Source organism: Petaurus breviceps, unplaced genomic scaffold (assembly GCF_028583685.1).
Source record: "Petaurus breviceps papuanus isolate PSGF00001 unplaced genomic scaffold, PetGlider_PUasm1.0 90504, whole genome shotgun sequence".
Classification (NCBI taxonomy): domain Eukaryota; kingdom Metazoa; phylum Chordata; class Mammalia; order Diprotodontia; family Petauridae; genus Petaurus; species Petaurus breviceps.
In genome coordinates this window covers 3701034-3728170 of record NW_027187266.1, presented here as the reverse complement: position 1 = coordinate 3728170, position 27137 = coordinate 3701034, and the positions used below count along the sequence as shown (strand labels likewise).

Sequence of the window (27137 nt, the reverse complement as noted above, 5' to 3'; positions counted from 1 at the left end):
TGATCTCGTTTGAGCCTTGCAACAGCAGTATAAAGTATGTTTTACAGTTATTATTATCTCCATTTAAGACATGAAGAAACTTAGGTGCAAATAGGGCATCTCAGTAGCATAGTAGATGGACTGCTGAGCCTAGAGTCAGGAAGACCTCAGTTGAAATATTTCTTCAGACACTTACTAGTTGAATGACCCCAGGCAAAGTCATTTAAGCCTGTTTGCCTCAGTTTCTCATCTGTAAAATTAGCTGGAGAAGGAAATATCTAACCACTCTGGTATCTTTGCCAAGTAAACCCCAAAACAGGTTATGAAGAGTTAGACAATGACTTAGAACAACTAAGCAGCAACAGTAACCAAAAGGTGCAAAGAGGTTCAGCAACTGCCCAGGCTCACATAGTAAATCATGAGTATAGGATCTGAACGCAATGCTTCCTGACCCGAGTGGCCCAATCTATAAACTAAACAACACTGCCTCTAATTCTAAATCTGAAAGGACACGTCTAGGTCATCTATTCTAGTCTAACAAATTAAGAAATTGGGGCTCAAATAGGGTGTGGTCTCTAATCCTTTAACATCCTTTCCCCTTCTACTTCCTACCTTGGCTTATTTTTTTTAGGGCTGTACTTTCTTCTTTTCAAGGTCTTGTTTATTATCACTAATGCAAATTAATGAGTAGGTCAATAGGATCATATACCTAGAGTTGAAAGGGACCTTAGACACCAGTCTGAGAAGAGGCAGCTCAGCTGTGGCATCCTGGGAAAGTCACTTCTATTTCAGTTTCCAAAGTTATTATAGGGATCAAGTGAAATACTATTTTCAAAGCCCTCTGTACAGTGCCTGGAAAATAGTAGGCACTTGATAAATGTTGTTCCTTCCCACCCACCCCACCCCCTTTCCTCTAAGCCAGCTCCCTCACTTTACAGAAAGGAAAATTGAGGCCCAGCATAGTTAAAAGGCCACCCTGCTTAGACCACCTTGGTAATATGTATTAGAAGTGAGATCTAAACCTGAGTTTTCTGACTTCAGAGTTGGTTCTTTTATTTTATCACACTGACTTCTATGGTTGTGCTTTTCCTTTCCCTCTGTTGTAACACATGCATATTTCACCTGGACTCTGTAGTAATAAGATCCAAAGACATACTTTAATGGCAGACATGTCACCTTAAAGGGCAGGTAGCTGGTGGCAGTCAATATATATATATATATATATATATATATATATATATCTTTTGGCTGACTACAAGGCCACTAGCCTCTTATGTGAAATTTTTGCATAATGTATGTGAATTGGGCACAGATATTCTTTTGTACACAGTGTCCTCGTGGAATGTCAAAGTCTAAGTGGCCTTTTGGTCACTTGTTTGTACACTTTTTTAACATATTCCTGAACTGAACTTTAGAAATTTGTCATATTAATGATTTACAAATAAAGGGATCATCAGTCTATAAGAAGCAATGCAGGAGAGCTGTGGGGTCTCAACAACCTGCAAAATGTTCCCCAGGCCAGTTTGTATTGATGATTTTGAAAAATATGCAAAAACAGTTCTCCAAAAGTCCATCTATGATTATTATCGATCTGGTGCTAATGATCAAGAAACTTTAGCTGATAATACTGCAGCATTTTCAAGGTAAAGAGATTATATATGTGTGTGTATAAATATATATATATATGTATGTTATGTAGCTGACAGATTCTACATATATTTTCTGATTATGTATATGTGTGTTGATGTATTTCTGTGTGTTTTTTGTCAGGAGATTGGGATGTATATAAAAATATCCTGAAGTAGACCTTAAAAATCCTACTTTAATAAATCTATTACCTCATTGATGTGGGTGTCCCCTCTAGTAATGTATATTACAACCCATCTGTGTTGCCTATCCTATATGCCTCTTGCTAAATGTTTAAAAATGTTGGACTTCTAAACTTTTTATACTATATATTTTTAAGTCTCCAGAATCAGGGGATTTTAAACTACCATATTCCTAAATTAACTGTTTTGCTTAATGTGCCTATTTCCTACCCAGGTATTTGCCTCACATGCAAGGGTCAAAACTTTACATTTGACTCTGTGTGAACTTAGAAACAAATTCAGAGAAGCCTTTTCTAATTTCCTCTCTTTATGACAGTGCTCTTCTCCCTTAACCATGCTTTTCCAGACAGTTACCTTGAGTACAAGATAACAGTCTTATTTGGAGAAGCCTTTGGAGATCACATCCTCATTCTACTAGCATTCAATTATCATTCATTTTGCCTTTTGCCTAAGCATATCTACACCTCAGATTTCAATTTATCTAGGTAGGCTCAATCTTTAATCTTTGAGATATTTCATCTCTCCTCCCAAATGTTTCCTCTTTCATTCCAAAGGAACTGATTCCCTTGATATTTTACTATTTCAAATATAACTGGCAGGATGACTTGTATCTTCTCCCCATAAAGATAAATATTGAAGAACAGGGAAATGACTCCTCATAACCAGTGTAATTACATGGAGTTGGTACTTTTCCTCTTGCCATTCAATCACTGTCATTCAGTTTTAGAAATGAGGGAATAGAGAATTAAAGTGGTCTACACTATGTACATTATCATCAGCAGTGATATTGTCCTAGATAGGAAAATAGTGTGTGTGTTGATCGGATCCATAATGTATCACCGTACATCACTGTGTCCTTGAGGATGATAAATGAATGAATAAACAAATAAGTGCTTATTGAATATTATGTGCCAGGTTGGATGTTCAGTTGTTTTTCAATCATGTCCAACTCTTTGTGACTCCATTTGGGGTTTTCTTGGCAAAGATATTGGAGTATTTTGCCATTTCCTTCTTCAGCTCATTTTATAGATGAGGAAACTGAGGCAAACAGGGTTAAGTGACTCACACAGGGTCACACAGCTACTAAGAGTCTGAGGTCAGATTTTAACTTAGGAAGAGGAATCTTCCTGACTTCAAGTGTGATGCCCTATCTACTGCACTACCTAGCTGCCCCTGTGTACCAGGCACTTAGAGAGAAAAAGGAGAAATGACAGTATAATAAATAAGAACTTCCTTATTGATTTATTCTAAAAACCTGGGACAGAATTTCTAAATTCTTCTACTTGTAAAATAAGTATATTATTCTTACCCAAAGGACCCATGTTTAGGGGGATAATAATAAAGTATTTGTTTTGGTGAACTTCATAGATATCATTATAACTTACTTTTTGTTTTTGTTTTTTGCTTTTTGGAGGGCAATTGGGGTTAAGTGACTTACCCAAGGTCACACAGCTAGTAAGTGTGTCAAGTGTCTGAGGCTGAATTTGAACTCAGGTCCTCCTGACTCCCGGGCCAGAGTTCTATTTACTGTGCCGCTTTGCTGCCCCCATAATTTACTTTTTAAACACTTATCATTTATAAGGTAAATTTATAGTTTTCATTTATATTTCATTTACAAATTTAATTTCATCAAAATTCATTTCATTACAAATTTAAATTTATTATTTATAGAGTAAAATCATCGAAATTATTTTATACGATCCTCACAAACACCACTGTGAAGTAGCCAAAATAGCTGTTATTAGAATGAGACATAGAAAGGTTTGGTGTGACTTGTCCAAGATCACTGTGAGTTCTATTAGCAGCACCAGGACTAGCCCCCAAGTTTTCTGTCACCTCCTGCGACAGAGCTTTTCCCACCATATCAGTATATTATGTCAGTGAGCTCTAGTCCTGTCTCTTGCTTACTCTCAGTGTAACTTTGAGTAAGTCACTCAGGTTCCCTGAGCCTCAGTTTTCTTTTCTGTAAAATAAAGGCATTGTATCAAATGGTCTTTGAAGTCCCTCTTAGCAGCGGGTCTGTGATTCTGTGTCCCTACTGTGTACAACTTCTTGATCATCTCAGTATAATCCTGTATTAAGGAGCAATGAGGCTGGCTTTTTTTCTAGTACTAAAGAGAACGCTTGTCAGCGCGCAGGTAGTGTCCTATGGACTTTCCCCAATGTTCTGCCCCCAGGAAAACTCAGATTCATTTTCTCTGATTTCTCAGGATCTGGTTTTCTTCTAGATAACTTTTGGAATCGATTGAATGCAGTGAGTATTAAAGAGCTGATACTTTACAGTGTTTAGGTAACATTTGCATTTTCTTGGAGGCATCCTGAAAACGATCCCACAAATTGAATAAGAAATTCTAAAAATGGGACTTTTTGATATCGAGGACTTCAAGAGAATTTGAGGGAGGTCAAGAAATTTTTCAGGGTCTCTTAGATCATGTCATGGAAATAGCTACTTATTCTGATTATGGGTAGCAGTGACATGTCTCAACAGTAGCACAGGTTGCTTTAGTCACTACAGAGGTGACATAAGGAAATTAACATGATGGGAAATGGGGCAGATAATGGAATTCAAATTGGCTGTGGTCAAACCAGTGAAGTAACTTTTTATGCACAGTAGCATTCTCACCCTTTCTCCTACCGCCAAACAACTATCTTTTTGAGGCTTCAGAGCATAGGAGACTGTTGGTAGTGGTGACTGGGGAGGAGTGTTGACTCACGGTTTTTCAAATGGAACATTTCAGAAATCTTGACTTTGGGCCAGCCTACTATAATGCTCTTAGTGGAACCCTTGTGTCCCACTCACCATTATGAACATTGGGAGAATCTTAGAATGTGTGTCAGGGATTGGATAGGAGTGAACTCAGTGCTGAAGATCATAATTTTGATTGTACTATTACCATATTCTTTGCCAATGCACTCTGCTAACTACAGGGTCTTTCCATCTGACTTGCCGCTGTGATCCCTGAGGTTTTTGAGAGGTTTAAAAAACTGCAACTCCATGCATCTTTTTTAAAGGTCTTATTATCTACCCTTTAAATTCCTTTGGTTGTCATTGGTAAGTTTGCAAGGTTGGCGTGCAATGTTTGAGAGGACCATCAATTTGCCTCCCCAGTATTTAACACAGTTTGATACACAAAGTAATTGCTTAATGTGTTATTTTTTTTCATGCATTCATTCAAACATCTGTTCTCTAACTTTAGATGAATTTTTTGTTAGCAGAGAAAAAAAAACTCTCCCCATTGAACATAGTTTATTTGGATAGAGATTTTTTTTCTGTTAAAATTTTAGGAGATGTTAATAAATAGGTGATACAGCCCATGTTATGTCTGGACATTTGAGACTTTTTTTCAGGACCTTTTTTTTAACCTTATGAAATATCTGATGACCCTTGTTTTTCATTACTATGTATTAAAATAACTGACCATGAAGCGTTAAGAATGAATTTTCCTTCAACATCAGGTGGTTTTAGGTTGATGGCTTCTAGGAAATCAATATACAGTTTCCTTGTTGTGAATTTCAAATGAAGATTAGAAAAAAAATTAAATCTTAGATAACCTAAGGTGAGACTGTCCACCATGAACACAGCAAAGGCATTCAAAAAGAAGGAAATTTTCCTTAGTGGTACCAAGAAGCCTCCAACTATCACAGTTCTTGTTTACACAGTCAGAAACATTCAGGTCATCCTCATGGCTCCCCAGCCACAGGTCATTCCCTGTTACTGATTGGGACACCCGTCTAGTACAGTTTCAGTTCAGAGACCAAAGCCAATATGGATAAGGGTGTTTGTTTTTCATCTGCAAACTTAGAGGAACGTGGTCTACTGAGAGCCAGAGCTCCACAGAAGGCAAATATCAAATTGTTACCATTTGCATCACATTCCCTTCTCTGTGCTACATTTAGGACGAATGGTAATTTATTGCTATGGCTCCTTGATGCAGACAAAGTGCCCTTTTCAATCATCACTCTCTTGAGTCTTTTGTGGCTTTCTCAGAACTAAAGGGTCATTGATGGAAGGTAATTCTAGAGGGTAGACATTTAAGAATAAAACCTATGGTTATAAAGAATTATGAAACTCTCTTTCCTACCACATTACCTAGGGCCTTTTGCAGTGAATATGGTTTTCTCATTCTTTTAAATAACAGGTGAGTAGAAATAAAACTCTTAAGTTATTATTCAGAAGGTGATTTGAACTTATGCAGTGACATTTGAACATTTTTCTCACTTAGATATCATAGAAATATGTAACTAGATGATCCCTGGAGTTGAACCCCTTCTAGCTTTGTGCCAGCAAAGATAGCCTGTCTTCTGTTGGAAAAAAAAATCAACTGGAAAGATGTTTCATAATCTCCACCTGTATATCCTTTCCAAAGTTAAGACACATTTAGGTTGTATATAGGTGGTGCCAACACATTTAAAAAGCTGAAATAACTCTTCTAGAACAATAGGGCACTGTTAAATATCTTACTGTTGCAATATGTTCATTCTTTACCCAGGTTTAAAAAATTCCAATTCCATGCACTTTTCTTTATAGGTCTTATTGTTTACTCTTTAAATTTCTTTGATTGTCATTGGTTACTTTGCAATGTTGGCATATTCTTTTTGGAATATGGTTTTCTAAAAGACCATTGGAATGCAATCAGTAGACATGGGTCCTAATTTTGGCTTATTTAGTTGAGTAATGTTTAACAACTTATTTAACTTCTCTGGGACTTGGTTTCTTTATCTGAAAATGTTTGGTTTAAATGTTTTCTAAGGTTCCATCCACCTCTCAATTCATTTCATGAAACTAGACAAAGTAATTCAAAATGGAGTCAGTAAACTCATTAAAATAAAATATTGTGAAACATATTAACAATCATAAAAGTAAATGCAGTTTTAAAAAATTGTATTGAATATTGAGAGGTTAAACAACTTGTCCATATTCATATGACCAATATGTGTCAGAGATGGGACTTGAACCCATATCTTGATTTTTAGCCCATCAATCTTATAATCCTTTCTCTAAAAGACTATGAATGGCAGAGCCAAGGGTCAATCTGTACTGGTAGAGGGTTTTCTCACTGGGAGCACCTTATACTGTTAAAATTACAGATACATACTGAAAAACAAAAGGGACATTTATTTTTTCCATTCTGTGTTGTGCTAATTTATCTAAAACTGTCCAGTGCATTCATTGATAGGATACACTCTGTTGCATCATGCTCAGGAAGGGAAATGAAGTGTCTGTGAAGAGTAGTTGCTCACATGGTTATTAGTGGAACAGTCCCACCCAGTGGCCAAGGGCTTCATTAAACCTGTTGTAAAAAGACATTACTGTATCTGAGAATTGTGGAATGTTGGGACTGGCAGGGACTAGGGAATGTTGAGCTCAGTCACCTCATTTTATAGATGAGAAAACTAAGGATCAGAGAGATGAAGAAGTGATTTGTACAAGATCACTCAGTTATTTAGGGCAGAGCTGCAAATAGAACCCAAATCTACTGACCTCTGGTCCAGGATACTTTCCACTAAACTATGCTGTCCTTGAAGTAGAGTTGTGGTTTTTTTTTCCCCTTTTCCTCCTTCCAAAAAGCTATTATCCTACATGTATATTCAAGTATCCACACACCAACAAATACATACAGCATCTTTTCTTCGGATTCCTATAAAGGCTTTCATTGTTTCATGGTTCCATATGCAAATACTAAGTAATTCCAGAGCTTGGCATGTCTCAGCTGCTATAATGCTTTTTTTTTTGGTTATTCTGATGATGAAGTTAGAGATGATCTGCATTAAAAAACAAAATCCTCTTCATCCCTTTTCCCTCTTCCCCTCTAGAATAGAAACCAAATAACTTTGCTGTGGAGACCACTCACGGGGGAAAACTGTCATAGAACATTCAGGGTGACAAGAAAAAATGAAAATTACAATTAAATAAAAATTACAATCAAATTAAATAAAAATTACAATTAAATAAACAAAAATAGCAATTAAATAAAATTACAATTAAAATAAAAATTACAGAAGAAAAAATAGAAAGAAAATGCCTTTATCACGCTTTTCAAAGGCCAAATAGTTTACCTTATAGGTGAGGAAGAATTAGATCACAATGCGGCCCTTATCTTGAGTTTAAGAAGATTATGTTAGCATCATTTCTCTTTCTTCTTTTCTCCATCTCATCATTCTGTCTTCCCCTTTCATTTCCCCTGGAGAAGGGACCACATTCTCCCGAAGGGCAATAGATTGTTGTTGAAAGACCTTTGATTTCCTACTTATGGAGAGAGAGTGGCCCATTTCTAAAAGGATGGAAGTCAAAGGGAGATGCAGATCACCATGAAGAACAACTTCATAAAATCTGGAGCTGTCAAAAATGAAATTTGCTACTTCAGAGGAATGAGTTCTCCATATTTGAAAGTGAACAAGTGGAGGCTTGATGAAGACTTGTTAGGGGTTGTAGAAGGGAGATTAATGAGGCTGAGTGAGATTATCTCTGATGTTCACCTCGAAGATTCTGTGATTCTGTCCATAATTGCACTAGGCTGGAATGCATGAACTTTGGGGTTTTGGGAGATGCTGTCCTTTATAAGAAGCCATCAAGCTATTTTTGTGGGTGTGTTAAATTAAGTATCGTGACCTTTTGAACTGTACTGAATTCAGGGTCAGAAGATATGGACTTTAGTTTTTAAGCTCAGTCATTTATTGACTGGGGGCCTTTGGACAAGTTATAACCTCTGTAAATCTGTTTTCTGTCAAGTGGGAATATGAATAACTATACTGACTATCTCACAGTATTGTTTTGGGATCAAATCAACTGATGAATAAAAATTTATTAACTACTATGGGTCAAGGCACTGTAGATAGAAGCTATTAGACCTGAGTTCAAATCCTACCTTGTATTCTTAGTATCTGTGACCCTGAGCAAGTCAGATGACCTCAGTTTCCTCACCTGTAAAATGGAGATGATAATATCACCTAATCATGGGGTTATTATGAGGATCTGAGAGAGCATATATAAAGTGCTTTGCAAATCTTAAGGCACTTTGGAAATGTTAGTTATTATTTATTCAATCCAACAAACATTTATTATCAAAAACAGCTTACTTCCTCATAACACTTTACAGTTAACAAAGTGCTTTCCTCAAAACAACCTCACCAGGTATGCAGTGAGTGATTTCATTTATGCCACTTAACAAATGAAGAAACTGAGGCTTGAAGATTCTGAGCAGCTCATGGTCATATGGCTAGAGAGTGCTGGAAGCCTGGTTTAAACTCTGGCTTCCAGCTTTTGATACAAAGTCCAACATTCTTTCTAGTATATCCTGCTGCTTTTCAAAAACAGAAAAATCATCAGATTCAGAATCAATCTACAAGTATTTACTAATTGCCTCTTTGTGCTAGGTATTTGGCTAGGTATTGGGGATACTAGTAGAAAAAAATGAAACAATCCTAGAACTTACATTCAAAGTTACATAAGGAACTTACATTCAAATAGGGGTGACAGCATGTCTCTATATAAATGTCCACATCATAAATGTAAACTGAATATATGCAAAGTAGTTAAATAACAGGTCATTTGGAAAGGAAGGCACCAGAAGCTGGGAGGGGATCAGGGAAGGCTCCATATTGAAGATGGCACTTGGGCTTCATTTAAAGGAAGAGATTGGTTCTATGAGGAAGAGGCAAGAAAGAAATATATTTCTGGCATGAAAGACTGCCAGTGCAAAAGTACTAATATGGGAGGTGGAGTGTCTTGGTAAGAAACAGAGGAGAGTTTGGCTGGATCACAGTGTCAGAGTGGGAATAATTTTCAATGAGCCTACAAAGGTAGATTGGGACCAACTTGTTTAAGGCTTTATAAGCTAAACCAAAGAATTTATATTTTATTCTAGTGATGATAGACCATTGTTGTTGGTTGAATATGGGAGTTATTACATTTGTGCTAAAGGAAAATTACTTTGGCAGTAGTATGTGAGATGAATTAGAGAGTTGTAAGAGATTTGACACAGGGACACCAATATGATTTGTTGTTGAGTCATGTCCAATTCTCTGTGACCCCGTTTTTTTGGGGGGGAGTGGTTCTTGGCAAAGATACTGGAATAGTTTGCTATTCCTTCTCCAGCTCATTTTACCAATGAAGAAAAACTGAGACAAGCCGGGTTAAGTGACTTGTTCAGGGTCACACTGCTAGTAAGTGTCTGAAGGCACATTTGAACTCATGTCTTTATGACTCCAGGACAGAGGCTCCATCAACTATACCACTAAATGACCAATAAGGAGGTTATTGCAATAATCTAGACAAAAGGTTATGAGAGCCTGAGCTAAGGTGGTAACTGTGTGTGTTGAAAAGGGGTCAGATATAACAGATGTTGTAAAAATTAGAAACAGTATGATTTGGCAACTAATTGTATATGCAGAGTGAGAGAGAATGAGAAGATGAAAGTAATGCCTAGATGACAAAACTAGGAGCCTGGAAAGGTGGATAGAAACAAGAAGTCTGGAGGGATAGATAGAAAAAAGTGTGTTTGGAAGAGTGGGGAGGGTGTGGGGCAAAGATGTTAAACACCTGTTATGTACAAGTCACCCAAAAGGTAATACAGCATAGTAGTTCATAGAGAGCTGTCCTTAGGGTCAGGAAGACCTAGGTTCTTGAGTTCCAGTCCTGTTCCTGACACATTCTAGATATGTGACCATGGACAAGTCATTCAGACAACTCTCTAATTCTCTGAGTTAACAGATGAGTTGCTGATGCCCTTTAGTGGAGGGAGATTAAAGGGGAGGTCCCTACATTGATGAAATTGTAAATCTGGAATCTTCCTTAACACCTGTAATGTTAATAGGATATAAAATCTTCCTCAACTATTAATAGGCCTCACATGGAGCCCATTAAGGGAAGTTTGATTAGGGGAACTTGTTTTTCTTGTTTTTCAAGAAAGCCCACACCTTTTGTTACTTTGTAATTAGGCAGTGGGTCACAAAGGTTGGGATGCCCTCTTACCCTGAGGAAGTGTATATATGTATATATTCTGAGGTTAGCATTTTGCTTTGGGGCCCACTCATTGGAAGAGTGTTCTTCTGATTTGACCAGATGAGACTCTGGGTAACTGTTAAGGAGCCCCAATCCCCCCAACCCTGACATGGCTTTGAAAAGCCCCAATGTTGGTCCTTCTCTCTCTGGTGACTATGTATGTATTGTCTTGATCAGGCAGCTGGATCTGTCTGTTGATCTGTGCTAATTTCTCAGAAGTTAGAAGCCTGGTCTGTTGGTCTTCATTTCTCTACTTGTATTTTTTATATTTTCTTTGTTTGGATTTTCTCTGAAGTTCAGGGTGCTGAACCTGAACTAATGAATGTAATTTAAAAAGATTGTTGACACCTTTTTTAAGCAGTCTTTCCTAGTAAAGCAGACAAAAGAACCTGCACTAGAGGACATTTTGGGTATGCCAGTGTGGTTGCTGCTACAACACCTACCCCCAATAAAAAAAGCAAAACCAAATACAATACATGGTGGAAATGGCAATATAAATACAAATGTTATGATTATTATTGTTACTGTAGAAATGTGGAAAGGGAATAATCACTTACAAATTTTACAGATATTATCTCATTTGTTCTTCACAATAGCCCTGAGAAGTAGGTGCACTTATTATTGCCATTGTACAGTTAAGGAAAATGAGACAAACAGAAGTTGAAGTAGCATGTCCAGGATCCACAATTAGTAAATATCTGAGGTGGGATTTGGACTTGGGTCTTCCTGACTCCAGGCCCAGTGCTTTCTCTACACACTGTAAATCCAGCTGCATCTTTATGGTTAAGTTTTTTTTTTTCCTTTTGGAGGGCAATTGGGGTTAAGTAACTTGCTCAAGGTTACATGGCTAGTATTTTTTGTGTGGGTGTTAAGTGTCTGAGGCCAGAACTGAACTCAGGTCCTCCTGACTCTGGGGCCGAAGCTTTACTTACTGCGCCACCTAGCCGCCCCTATGGTTAAGTTTTAGTAGTGAAGATGAACTTATGGGTAACAATGTATAAGCAACATATCCTCTAATAGTACTCAAACTCCTCAAATGATGGATCCAGGTATAATTTTGGAGGGCCTCTTACCAAACTTCCCCCCCATATCTTCTACCATAGAAAAGACAATATTTGGCTTATTTTATTATAGCAAGGACTCTCTTTTATTTATTTAGGGTAATAAGGTAACAGATATAGGACAGATTTTATTTAATCTGACCACCCCCCAAAAAAACTCCTAACCACACAACAGGATCATACCTAAGCCCCTTCTTTCTACTTATACAGGACCCTATAGAATCATTATGGCTTCAAGTACTATATAATGTGATTCAAGATTGCTAGAGATTCCACCTTCCACCCTCAGTTTACACAGTCTTTTTATTTCACTAGAGAATTGATAGGTCTGGATTGTTTCTTGGTGTGTATGGATCCTTGGTTTGCTGATCTGTTTAGTAATAAAAAGGACAAGTTCCATAGGTTTGTTATTGTCCCTATCAGGTCTCTGTCATTATTTTATTATCTCCATCTGGTGCTGGCCCCTTTGTGCATGTGGTTCCCTAAACAGTCTCATGTTCACCTTATTGTCTCTGTCTTTTCTCTTCAGAGTCTATGTGCTTTCTGCTGTACAGAAGATTCCTTTTTTTGTACACACACCCTAATAATCATCTGTGGATGAAGTTGAAAGAGTTTTAAAAAATGATTTTCTTGCATACCTACTAGTGTGTGTATATATATACATGTTTATACACACATATATTTACACACATACACATTCACATGTACACAGCCATATGAATGTGTTTATGTAGGTGATGATTTCTTTATTATAGTGTTTTCCCCCTTTTCCATTATTTTACTTATTTCTTGCTCTTGTCCCTATTCTTTCCTTAAAAAAACAACCAAACTGTTCACTTATGTTTTGTTTTTACATTGGCAAAATTCCTCTCTCTATTCCTCCTCTTCCTTCCAAGACACCATCCTAAGTAACAAAGACATTATTAAAGGAAAAAAAATGATGAAAAATGAGAGGTAGAGGGGAAAATTGGTAAAAGTCAATCAATTGAAAAATCTGAAAATGTATATATTCACCTGTATTTTTCATTAATGGGTCAAATTCTAAAGAGGAAAAAGGATATTATAATTCAAAAAGAATCAAGAACAGCTAATATGCGACAACTATGTTATATGTGTGTGCATACTTTTCTTTTTAGTAAAAAGAAGCATTGCTACAGGAAAAATAATATGAGCAATGAACACAGAATGTTCCTTATGATGACCAGATCTTTGATTAAGAGCAGGAAGCAACACTAGAGGCAATCTAATCTAAACCATTTCATTTTTACATATGTGGAAGTAATATTTCATGCCACAGATTTCTTAAAGCCCATTGTCAGAACTGTTCCCTTACACTTATCCCTACCTAATATCTTGCTTATTTATGGCTATGCTTTTCCCTGCCTCACATTATAAGTTTTCTGAAAATGGAATAATGTTATATCTATTTTTGCATAACACTCAGTACCTAGCATGGTGCCTTCTACATTACTTTAACCTGGTCTCTTATTCCATTGGCACGGGATTCTCATTGTAAGGAAACTCACTCTAATAATGGGTATGTTATAGCATGGTTTTTAACTGGTCTTAGAAAGAAGCAGATTATATATTTTCTTTAATTTTAAAATAGCTACTAATAAAGGAAACACCCCACATACATTTCATTGAGCTTCAGAACACTAAAAACATTTCTCAGAGAACCCCAATGATATGAAAGGACAAGAATAACCATCCACACTGAAGAAACTAAATGGATAAAAAGTGTTTATTACCCAGATTATGACAGGAAGCTGGATAGTCAAATTAGACTTTTTATTGGTATACCTGAGATAAGTTTTATAAATGGTTAATTAACTGGGATCAGGATTATATTGGGGTAGATTGAGCTGGATTCCATTTAGAAAAATCCATCAGGATTTAGGTGATCCCAAACCACTTATTACTACAAAATTCTACTTCTTAAGCACCAGTATTCTCCTGGTGATGCTATATCATTATGAAACTTACAACACTACAATCTCAGACAAATTAATGTGATAAGCCAAAGGTCAATTGATATATTGAAATAAAAATAATGAAAACATGCAGGAAACAGCATGGTACCAATAATGACTCATGAACAAGGAGTAATACAAAAAGTAGAATTGAGAATGTATATCCAAACCAATCCAATAAATATTTTTAAGTGCCAGGCATTTACTGTTACTCTGTGCCAGGGTCTGTGCTAAGTGCTAAAAATACAATTAGTAGAAAGAAATATAGTCCCTGCTTTCAAGAAGCTTATATTCTGACGGGGCAGACAATACCCAAAGGTAGGTAAGAAGGTGGAGATGGTGCCAGGGGCATCTTGTTCTGTGGAGTTAAAACCAGGCAGAGCAGCAGAAGCAGAATGGGGTGACCCACATCCAGTTTCTGCCCTCTATAAAAGAAGGCATTGGGAGATATTTGGTGTTTCACCCTCCAGCCCTCTGAGCAGAAGGGAGAGAAGGCTGAAGGAGGTGATATCAATTGAGGCTTAAGTTAGCAGCATGGTGGCAAGTTTAGAAGAGATGAGCTTAACCTGGGAGGGGCATATTCTGTGAAGGTGAAACCAGGCAGAACAACAGATGTAAAGTTAAGATATTTATATACTTATTATGCTCAGGCAAAGTCTTTTTCAATCTTCACTATGTGTCCTGGAGAGCATTAGTGCACCAAGGCTTAAGGAAAGTCAGTCAAAAAGAATTATATTAAGTACTTGCTATATGTGAGGCATTATGCTGAGTATTAGGGATACAAAGAAAGGGAAAGTTGTGGTCTCTGTTCTCAAAGAGCTCATATTCTAATGGGGAAGACAGCATAAAATTCAGAATGTCCATACAGGATATATACATATTCTATATATGGAAATTGTTGTTGTTATTTGTCCTGCTTTCTTGAAGAGGACCATGACCTCAGGGAGGTGATGCCATGACATGTAAGTGAACTGGAAATTCATCCCTGAGGGAAGGAACACTCCTGGGAAAGACTTTCTACAAAGGACGTGATTTGGTCTGAGTCCTGAAGGAGTGCAACAAGGCTAAGGAATCAGAGTGAGGAGGGAGAGCATTCCCCCCATGCATAGACTGATCCAATGTAACTGAATCTTAAAGTTTGTGGAGGGAAATAAAGTGTAAGAAGATTAGAAAGGTAAGAAAAGGCCCAGTTATGAAGCATTTTAAATGCCAAACCTAAGATTTTATATTTGGTCCTAGAGGAAATAGGGAACCACAGGAGTTAATAATTCACTGTCAGATTTCCATACCCCATCTTTACAAACATCAATAGTAGCTTTCTTTTCTGCAACTTTCAATGCAGCAATGGAAAGATAATAATAATAATAATAATAATATAACAATCATACCTTGGTTATAAACTTAAAGTAATTTAAAACCCTCTTTTTAAAAACAAAAACCCACTGTTGTTTTGTGTTTTATTTCTTCCAGATTGAAACTATATCCCCGGATGCTCCGGAATGTTGCTAAAGTAGACCTGACCACCTCTGTTTTGGGACAGAGGATCAGCATGCCTATATGTGTTGCATCTACAGCCATGCAATGCTTGGCTCATGTGGATGGGGAGATTGCTACTGTGAGAGGTAAATAGGGCTTCTTTGGGGGGGGGAGACAAAGAGTAAAACATCATGGTTTTGACTATGGGGTTCATGACTCTCTGCTCTACTTTCTGCCCATGATTCCTTCTTACATACATATAGATTTTACTCACATTAGAACTATTTACTTGGCCAATAATAATGAGAAATTCAATTCATTATATAAAGCATTTCTTATTAAGGGTTGATAAAGTAATTTCTCTAGTTTTGCTTCCTATACTTGTAACAATTATATGCATGGTTTAATGCTGGGAGACATACACTCAACAGTAGTTTTTCAGACTTCCTCTTTACAAACAAAAGTAACTATAACAACTGCAGACCTAGGAGGAATCTGAAGAGAAGGGATCAGTGTGGATACACAAGGAGCTCTCTCATCTACCCTAGATTAAAAAAGTAATAAAAATAATATGTAGAACATGGAAGGAAAGGCAGGTAAAAGATGATGAATATAAGAATATGGCATAGTCCTATAAAAATATCAGGAATCCTATAGCTAAGAATGAGAAAAAAGGTTAAAGTACAATAAAATAATAATAGCAAGGATTCATATAGTGCTTGAAGGTTTACAGAGTGTTTTACAAATATCTCATTTTAGCCTCAACTGTAGGAGTTAAGTGCCATTATTATACCCATTTTCATATGAGGAAACTAAGGCAGACAGGTTAAATGACTTATATAGGGTCTTACAACTAGTAAGTGTCCAAAGTAGACTTTCAACTCAAGTTTTCCTGATTCTAAGCCCAGTACTCTATTCACTACTCTACAATGTGCTATTGCTTTGTGGGGGTTTTGGTTGTCTATTTTTTTTAACTTTATTATAGAAAGGAAGGGTATCCAAGAAGGGAAGTGAATTTAAATTGATAATAGAAAGCAGAGCTGCTCAATACTTATTTTGCTTATATTTCCTCTTCCAATTAATCACTAAACATTTATTAAGTGTCTAACATGTGCCAAGTGCTATATTAAGAACTGGGGATAAAAAAGAGGCAAAAGACTGTTCCTGCCTTCAAGGAGGTTACAATTTAATGGGGGAGGCAACACACAAACAAATATAAACAAAGCAAGCTATATACAGGATAAATAGGAACTAATTAACAGAGGGAAGCACTGGAATTAAGAGGGTTTAGGGAAGGATTCCAGTAGAAGGTGGGATTTTAGTTGGGACTAAAACTGAAGGAATTAATAGATGCCCTTTGTGGGCCACTACCGTGTTTCCCCGATAATAAGACACTGTCTTATTATTTTTTTGGACAGAAAAACACCAGAGGGCTAATTTTCAGGGGAGGGCTTATTTTAATGAACATTGACAGCGATTTTAATAAACAGGTAAATGTGAACAAAAAAATGTACTTTTATTCAATAATGAATTCAATAAAGAACAGGATGACACGCTCACTGCTGCAGCTCTGATTGGATGCAGCTCAGAGCGCGGCGTGCGTTTCACCTGGGGGGGGGGGAACGACAGTGCATACAGAGGGTACCGTAATGTAGCGTGTAGCGCAGGGGATCACCTTCATTACAGTAGCAATCTCAATAGGGCTTATTTCCGGGGAGGGCTTATTTTAGAGGAATCTTACACAATAAGGGGAGGGCTTATTTTTGGGATAGGTCTTATTATCGGGGAAACACGGTATCAGTGAACACTGTTAGTGCTTATAGAAAGCAGGACAGAACCATATTAATGAGTGATAATACACAGGTAAACCTAGGTAATACACAGCCAGGGGCAAATCCATTAGCCTTTGACAATCTTTTTTGGTTTCCTTACCCTCTCCTATGTAAACTTGGCCACTCTAGTTCCACCCGGTAACTTCCTCAAGTATATTTGAAGACTCAATCAGGAGTCCCTTCATCAACCCCTTACTATATACTAGCACCTCAATTCAAAGTTTTTTGACCCTAGCAACTTAACTAGAATATTGTGTCCATATTTATTAGCTTATTCAAGTCTTTATTTCTCTCTGGTGACTTGAAGAGGCTCAAGTGTTATCCAGTTAAATACCCTTTCACAAAGGGTATCAACAAAGTTCATATATCACGAATTTTAGGTAATGTTAATTCCAATAGTCTTTTGTGAAAGTGTAGACCAGGAGTTCATCCTTGGAGTCTACAGATGCCAAGGGGTCTGTGAATAGACTTGAGAGCATCCATGAAGTTGAATGGGGAAAAAATAATCTTAGTTTCAATACAGTTGGTTTCCTTTGTAATCCTACAAATTTTATTTCATTCATTAAAAATATTATTCTTAAAGGCTCCATAGATTTCATAAGACTACCAAAGAAGACCATGACATAACCCATGGTCTAGACCTATTATAGCTAGTGAATAGAACCCCTGATCTAAATATATGATAGCTGCTGGGTCCAGAGACCCTCAAAAACATGGTTATATGAATTTAGCAAGCAAGCAAAACTTTACAGCATTCCCATGGATTACCATGTAAGAGTGCCATGGAAATTAGAAAAGAAAATAATGAAAATAAATATTATTAAATACCAGGGGGAAATAATCTTCCTCTTTCACTAGAAGTAAGTCAATGAGCATTTATTAAGCACTTAATATGTGACAGGCACTGTGATAAGCACTGGGAATAAAAATATAAAGAAAAAAGAAAGACAGTCTCTGTCCTCAAGGAACTCACATTCTAATGGGTGAAAAACACTTCAAAGAGACTTAAAAAGGAGGGGAGAATAAAGAAGGTACCCACACTGGACATGGTGGAGAAAGAAGCTGGTGGAATCAGGAATGAAGTCCAGAGCATAATAAAGAAGTAAACATCACTGGCCTGGGCACTTTCTTTAAAATGAAGATTTCAAGAAGGAACTGAACAGTCAGATCAGAAGGGCTGCAAGATGAGGAGGCTGCTGGGACATGGTAGAGAAATAATTTCCAAGAATTAGAAGCAGAGCCCAAAGAAGAATGGAAGAGTGAGCCTTAGGCCCCCAAATGAGCTTTTAGAGCACATGAAACTCTCCCAAAAGAAACTGGAGACATGGAATCAACAAAATCATTTGTATTGTCAGGTGAGAAAATAAACTTTCCTGGAAGAAAGTAGGTACTTTTACCACATAGACAACCCACAAACTTCTCCCTGTAAAGCCACAGTATATTCCAAATGAAAGTCCAGACAAAAATTTCCCTAGGGATGCAATTGTAGAGAGTCAACAAACGTTCTCCAGCGAATTCCTGTAATAAAAAGCATTCAAGATGGAGATTCCAAATAAATTCTCACAATGCAGTACCTTTGGGGAAAGGTGGAAAGGAAAAACACCCTCACAAAAATTTATCTGCAATAATTAAGAAAGGAAATGGTAACAAAGAACCACCATTGCCTCATCAAGAGTAGATAATGGCTGACTAATCTTATTTTGTTTTGTGACGGTTATAAAACCAATATGCCAGGGGAATATAGATATATTTTGCCTAGATGTTAAGGTATTCAACAAAATTTTTCATACTATTCTTATGGAAAATATGGCAGGATGTAGACTCAATAATCATACAATTATTTGGATTTGTTGAACAGTCAGACTAAAAAAAGTTATGGTTAGTGGTTCAATGTTAGCTTGGCAAGAGGTCTCCAGTGGAGTCTGTGAGGGATCGGTACTTGGTCATCTGCTACTTAACATTTCTATCAATAATTTCGATAAATATATAGATGGTATTTTCCAACAAACTGGATAACAGAATTAAGATCCAAAAAGATACTGACAGGCAAGAGGATTGGAGTGCCTCTAAAAGGATTAAATTCAATAGAGATAAATGTAAAAACGTATACTTAATTTAAAAAAAAAAATCAGATTCATAGGTATAGGATTGGGAGTCAGTTAAATGTTAGTGTATCTAAAGAAAAGGAGCTAAAGATTTTGGTGGACTGCAAGCTCAATGAATACAATTAGTAGATTTTTTTTTTTGCTGGTCATTTTTTTTTTCGTTTCTTAATTTATTTATTTTTAGTTTTCAACATTGATTTCCGCAAGATTTTGAGTTACAAATTTTTCTCCCTGTCTCTCCCCTACCTGCATCCCAAAATAGCAAGCCTATTGAATACCCTTTCCTCCAATCTGTTCTCTCCTATATCTTCCCCTATGCTGCCCCCCAACTTTCTAGTAGGGCAAGATGGATTTCAATACCCCAATGCCTGCATATCTTATTTCCCAGTTGAATGTAACATGCATTAACATTGGTTTTTTGAAACTTTGATTTCCAGAGTCTTTCCCTTCTTCCCTCCTCACACACCCCCAATGGGAAGACAAGCAATTCAACATAGGTTGTACATGTGTACATGTTGTGCAAAACATTTCCATAGTAGTTATATTGTGAAAGACTAACTATATTTCCTTCCATCCTATACCGCCTCCCCTTTTTCTATTTTCTACTTTAACCCTGTCCTCTTTCAAAAGTGTTTGCTTCTAACTACCCTGTCCCTCAATTTGCCCTCCCTTCTATCACCGCCCTTTTAGCCCCTTCCACCTGCTTTCCTGTACGGTAAGATACGCAATTGAATGTGTATGTTATTCCCTCCTTAAGCCAAATTCAATGAGAGTAAGGTTGACCCATTCCCTTTCACCTTCTTGCTCTTCTCCTCAATTGCCTCTTTTATATGAGATAATTTACCCTAATCTAGCTCTCCCTTTCTCCTTCTCACAATATAGTCCTCTCTCACCTCTTAATTTTATTTTTAAGACATCATCCCTTCATATTCAACTCCTCCTGTGCCCTTTGTCTATGTATACATGTACATAAATATACATGCAATCACATATATATTTATATACAAATAAACCCTCCTATATATATACATATATATGTATGTATATATATTCCCTTAAACTATCCTCATATTGAGAAAAGTCTCATGAGTCACAATGATCATTTTTCCATGTAAGAATGTAAATAGTTCAACTTTAATAAGTTCCTTATGATTTCTTTTTCCTTTTTACCTTCTCATGCTTCTCTTGCATCTTATAATTGAAAGTCAAACTTTCTGTTCAGCTCTGTTTTTTTTCATCAAAAATGCCTGAAAGTCCTCTATTTAATTGAATGACCATATTTTCCCCTGAAGCATTATACTCAGTTTTGCTGGGTAGGTGATTCTTGGTTTTAATTCTAGGTCCTTTGACCTCTGGAATATCATATTCCAAGCCCTAAGATCCCTTAATGTAGAAGCTTCCAGATTTTGTGTTATCCTGATTGTGCTTCCACAATAATGAAATTGTTCCTTCCTGGCTGCTTGTAATATTTTCTCCTTGACCTGGGAATTTGGCTATGATAGTCCTAGGAGTTTTCTTTTTGGGATCTTTTTCAAGAGGTGATAGGTGAATTCTTTTAATTTCTATTTTGCCCTCTGGTTCTAAAATATCAGGGCAATTATGGCTTTCAGTTAGTCCAATAATTTTTAAATTCTCTCTCCTGGATCTATTTTCCAGGTCAATAACAAAGCAAAGCATTCACAGAAAATCAAGGTAAAGCATTCAGAATGTTACAACTTATGACAGAAAATCAAAATACACAATGACATAATTACTCAATAACTTATCACTAAAATGGCCATATGGTTTTCACCAAAGTGGTCACATAGTTTTGAACAAAGTACAATCATTTAGTCAATCAGTCACTTAGTAACTCACTCATTCAATCATAAAGTACAAAAGGTCAAAGTCCTCCATCCATGGGGCACACTAAGTTACAAATCAGTCACTACTCAGTCATCAGTCACTACTCAGTACCCTCTTAAGGGGTAGTGGGATATACACAAGCCATCCACCCCTAGGTCACTAGTAAATTACAATTTCAGTCACTACTCAGTACCCACAGAGAGATCTTTTCATCTTGATTCAGGACAGGCTTTTAGCTTCCATAGTCCTCTTCTATGGTCCGAGCTTCTGCCTGAATCTAACCAACTGCCACCTGAGTTCAAAGGTAGACAGCTCCCAATTCCTTGTCCAGTTCTGTGTAGTTCCTGTTCCACCTTGCAGCTCACAGTTTCCAGTCCATCTCAAATCCTTCACAGTCTCTGTTCCTGGGAAGACAAGGCTTAACAAAGCTACAAGAACAGCCATACACATTAGCAAAGCCACAACAACATTTGTACAAAATACTGACACCACAGTTATGCTTCCTCAGTCTTTCGGCAGCTCCAGCTGGCCCTCGGAAATCCTCAGCAGCTCTGGCTGGTCCTTGGAAATCCTCAGCAGCCTCAGCAGCTCTGGCTGGCCTTCAGAAGTCCTCAGCAGCTCCAGCCGGCCCTCAGAAGCCTTCAGCAACTTCATTCCAAAAATCAAAATAATTTTCTCCCATTCTCAAAATCAAAATCACTTCTGCAGAAGTTCCAGTCCAACAGCAGCCCAGCCTTCAGGTGCTCATACCAAGAAGTTCTGACTGTCCAGCTTGTGCTCTTCCTTAAATATGGTATAGCTCCTCCCTGTTTAGCCCCTTCCTGTTATGTCAGCAACAGGGGTTCCCTGTTCAGCACCTTCCTGTTACATCAGCAACAGGGTTTCCTACCTTCTGTTTCTTTAACAGAGGCTTAATTTGAAACTAAGTGCTAAGTACCTCTTAGCTTTCCAATACAAAGGGATCTTCAAATTTCATTACCATTACATATGTTAGGTTTCATTTATTTATAATATAGTCATTGAGGGAATTTGTTTGGTTAGAGTATGAATATTTGTCACAAGGAATTTTTCCTAATGAAGTGGAAGATGAGAAAGAGAGAGAAAATAGATTTCTATCCATTTAAAAAATAGAAAGGAATGAAAGGCTGCTATGCATGTAAAATGTCGCATGTACTTTCCACCATGTTCCTCTCATGAAGTGAGTAATTGGCAAATATATGTAAAGTAAACACAAAACACCTCAATAAACCTTTAAAAATATATGTGAGTTAACAGTATGATATAGCAGCCAATAAATACTAATTCAATTTTGGGTTTTGTAGGAAGGTATATCTTCCAGGAATAATGAAATGATAATCCCTCTGTACTCTAATATATTACACTTGTAGTACTGTGTTTAATTATGGGCCAATAAGTTGGAGAGAATCCAGTGTAGGACAACTGGAATCATGAAGGACCATGAATCTATTGATCTCAGGATTCGTTGAAGGAACTTGACATGTTTAGTCTAGAGATGAGAAGACAGGGGCAGGGGAGAGGGTGGTGGTGATGGCTTGATGCATTGCCTTCAAGGTTTTGAATGTCTGTCATGTGTAAACCAAATTAGAAGCATTTTGTTTGGCCACAGAGTTCATAATCAGGAGTAGCATGTGAAAAATTCAGAGTCAAATTTCATCTTGATTTCCGGAAAATATTAACTGGACACTCCAAAACTAGAACAATCTGCCTAGAAAGATGGTCCATTTCTTTGTCTTTTTTGGAATTCTACAAGCAAGTTCAGGATAATCACTTGGGTATTTTATAGTGGTTGATTGATACCCTTCAGATATAAATTGGATTAGATAACTACTGAGGTTCCTGTCTATTTTGAAATTAAGAGTCTGTGAACTTGCATTTTGTACTTTTGACATATACTGATGCCAAAGGGCAGGAAATAAAGGTCAAAGGAGCAGGAACCAGACTCTATTTTAAAATGCCTTTATTCTGAGAATCAAAACGGGCGGGAACTTTCCTTCCCATTTTTTCTAAAGTAGATTGATTTGCTGACATCATCAAAATTCATGCCACAAGAGCTCAGACATAATAACAACAACAACAACAAAAACAGTTAACCTTTATATGCTGCTTTATAGTTACAAAGCACTTTATGTACATTTTCTCATTTGGTCTTACAATTACCCTTCAAAGTAGGCTAAAATACAGGTGCTTCTTCATTTCTATTTTGTAGATTAGGAAACTGAAGGTCAGGAAAATTAAATAATTTGTTCATCTCCAACAGATTTCTTCCTCTATTATTCCCACTCTATCACTTATTTTCAATCTCTCCCTATCTACTGGCTCATTCTTTATTGCCTACAAATATGCCCATGTTTGCCCCAACCTGAAAAACCTCTCACATGATCCTTCCATACATGCCAGCTATCATCCTATATTTTTTCTGCCCATTGTGGGCTACCCTCTTTGAAAAGGCCATCAATAATAGGTGCCTCCAATTTCTTTCTTCTCAGTCTCTGTTTAACCTTTACAATCCATATTTTGATCTCATCATTCCACCAAAACCGTTTTCTCCAATTATACTAATGATCTCTTAGTTACGGTATCCAAAGGTCTTTTCTTAATTCTCATTCTACCTGACCTCTCTACAACCTTTGACATGCTTCATTACTTTCTTTTCCTTCTTCATTCTTTCTTTTCTCTAGGCTTATAGGACACAATTTTCTCCTGATTCTCTTTCTAACTATTTGACTACTCTTTTTCATTCTCCTGTGCTGGATGGTTATCCAGATCATGCCCTCTAATCTGTGTCCCACAGAGTTGTGTCTTGAGTCCTTTTCTCTTCTCCCTTTATACCACTTCACTTGGTAATCTCATCAGCTCCCATGGATTTAATGGACCTCTATGCTCATGATTCTCAAATATCTCTGCTGACCCTCAGTCTTGCATCTCCAGTTGTCTTTCAAATATCTCAAGCTGGATGTCCAGTAGACATCTTAAACTTAACATGTCCAAAGCCAAACTCATTGTGTTCCCTTCTCCTGCTCCTAAGTTCCCTATTACTGTAGAGGGCATCACTAACCTCCCAGTCCCTCAGGCTCAAAACCCAGCAGTCATACTTCACTGTTCATTATCTTTCACATTTCCTCCACCATATCCAACCTGTTGCCAATACCTGTCAATTTTATCTTTTCAACATTTCTCCAATATGCTTCCTTCTTTCTGACACTGCCATCGCTCTGGTACCAGCCCTCATCTCCTTCCATGTTGATTACTACAATTGCAGTAATTACTGCAATTCCTGACAACTTGATTACAAGCCTTCTGGTGGGTCTGCCTGCCTCAAGTCTCTCTCTACTTCAATCCATCCTCCATTTAGTCACTAAAGTGATTTTCCTAAAGGCTGGTCTGACCACATCATCTCTACTACTCAACAAACTCCACTGGCTCCCTCTTGCCTTCAGGATCAATATAAAATCTTTTACTTGGCATTCAAAGCTCTTCATAACCTAGCCTCCTCCTATCTTCCTAGTCTTCTTACATCTTACTCCATACCACATCCTTAATCAAGTGACACGGGTCTCCTGGCTGTTCTATAGACAAGGCGCTCAATTTCTCGGCCTCAGAAATTTTCTCTGACCATGCCCCATAAACTGAAATGCTCTTCCTCCTCATCTCTGACTTTTGGCTCTATTCAAGTTCCAGACAAAATTCCATCTTCATAGGTAGCCTTTCCCAACCCCTTATTGATTCTAATACTTTTAATGATCACCGCTTTTAATGATCACCCCTTTATCCTATATGTAACTTGTTTGTACATATCGGTTTGCTTGTGTTCTCCTCCAGTAGATCATGAGCTGTTGAGGGCAGCAGGGACTGTCTTGACTTTTTTGTATCCTGACTAGTTAGCAGAGTGTTTGGAACATAGTAGATAATAAATGTTTATTGTTTGATTGATCCTACCTCTAGAATATGATTATTTGATATCCTCAAGGGCCAATGAACATAAATGTCATACCATAAACTTAGAAAGTAGAGATGGGGAAAACAGCAAAAGAGTGAAAGAAAAAATGACACATAGGAAAGCAGGAAAAGAGAAAGCAAGAAGAAAAAAGGGTGATAGAGAAAAGACAAAAAGTAGAGAAAGAAATTCATAAAGTAGAACTGAATAAAGTTTCACCAACAATGGCCTAAGGCAAAACCAGAAAAGGGGAAGGTTGGCTGAGTAATGTGAATTAGAGGGATCCCAGAAACTTCTTTGGACCAAAAAACATAATTTGCGTGGTCTGTCCCACTGCCTGCATCTTTTTTTTTTTTTTGGAGAGGGGAAAGTAGGGCAATTGGGGTTAAGTGACTTGCCCAAGGTTTCATGGCTAATTTTGTGTTAAGTGTCTGAGGTCAAATTTGAACTCGGGTCCTCCTGGAACTCCAGGGCTGGTGCTCTATTCACTGCACCACCTAGCCACCCCTGTCTGCATCTTTTGCTGTTGAAATGTGATCCTTAATAAGTAGAACCAGGGGAACACTTTACCTAGCAACAACAACACTGTGCAGTGATCAACTATGATACATTTAACCCTTCTCAGCAATACAATGACCCAAGACAATTCCAAAAAACTCATGATGGAAAATGCTATCCACATCCAGAGAAAGAACTATGGTATCTGAGTGTAGATCAAAGCATACTATTGTCACTTTTTTCTTTCTTTCTCATAGTATTTTCTTTTTGTTCTGATGCTTCTTTCACAACAGGGTTAATGTGGAAATATGTTTAATATGATTGTACTTGTATAACCTATATCAGATTGCTTGTTGTATTGGGGGTGGGGAAGAAAGGAGGGAGAAAAATTTGGAACCCAAAATCTTATAAAAATGAATGATCAAAACTATTTCTACATGTAATTGAAAAAAAAATACTATTAAGTGCAAAAAAAGAGAAAGAAATGAGGTCCTTCTTTTGATTTAAGGTGTTAGTGCTAAAAAAAAAGCTTCTATCTCAGAAGGGAAAAAAAGAGTAAGCCCAATAATCATTAATATCTTGGGAGAATTCATTTTTTTAGATTAGTGAGAGCATTGGAACCCTGAAGGAAAGAGGTAGGGTGGGGCAGGGCAGAAATTTTGAGAGGGCTAAGGGAGGCCTGTAATGTGGAGCCATGAGTAGTTAAACAGGCCTGAATAACTGAGGACACTGAATACTTGGGAGGGTGATGCTTGAAAACCATTGAAAAGGGAGCCAGAAGCATGCATGGAACCAACTTTACATCCATCTTCTTTTTCTTCTGAATCAAAACTAGTCACTGACAACTCTCATTGCTAGCTGTGTCAGAAGTTATCTCACTCCAGATTATGGCACAAGAAAAGGTATATAGCCAGATCAGTATCACATTTGGACACAGTCCAGAAATAGTCATTTAGGGGAAAACACACAAACCCAGCAGAGGATTAGGTAGTTTGCACTTGTTTCTTTTCATTGAACCTAAAAGAGGGCCACCTACTCTCCAGACCAGAAGACTAGTCTGAAAAATGGATTCTTCCAAGATTTTAATGATTGTTTGACTTTATGTTGTTCTACTCCTTACATGAGAATTTTATGGAAGCAATGCTTTAAAATCAAAAGAGTGACTTCAGCAGTAAAAACTGCAGACTCCGGTGCAGACCGAGCGACTGATGTTTTGGGGGCAAAGAAGACTTTCCGGTATCCCTGTATTTCACCCCGTGTAGACTCTAGTCAGTATTTTAAAGTCTATTTTCATGGACTCCAGTCTCCCATTTCTCTGCCTGTTTCCCTGTCATGTTTCCTGTGACCAGGAATGAATACCATGACTCCTATCAATACTTATCTCGACTTCCCTTAGCCAATTTTGTTCTGTTGCTTCCAGTGCAAAGGTCAGGTTTCCTGTGACCAGACCCTGTGTCTGTTATTGTCAACAACTATGGAGGAGATGGGAGGAGTGGAGGAAGAATACCATTCATGCCTTTCACCCTCACCTACCTAGTATCTATATGTATTGTTCATTTTATAGTATTTAACTCTTTGTGATC

At 37.4% G+C, this 27137-nt stretch overlaps 1 protein-coding gene across 1 annotated transcript in view; it reads left to right on the top strand.

Annotated features, from left to right (window-relative positions):
• Positions 1-1485: 1485 nt before the first annotated feature.
• HAO1 (hydroxyacid oxidase 1) overlaps positions 1486-27137 on the top strand; it is a 68219-nt gene continuing 42567 nt past the window's right edge. The window contains exons 1-2 of the mRNA XM_069062767.1: positions 1486-1622; positions 15314-15465. Coding sequence (XP_068918868.1) covers positions 1486-1622; positions 15314-15465 — 289 coding nt within the window. The remainder of the gene's footprint in view (positions 1623-15313; positions 15466-27137) is intronic.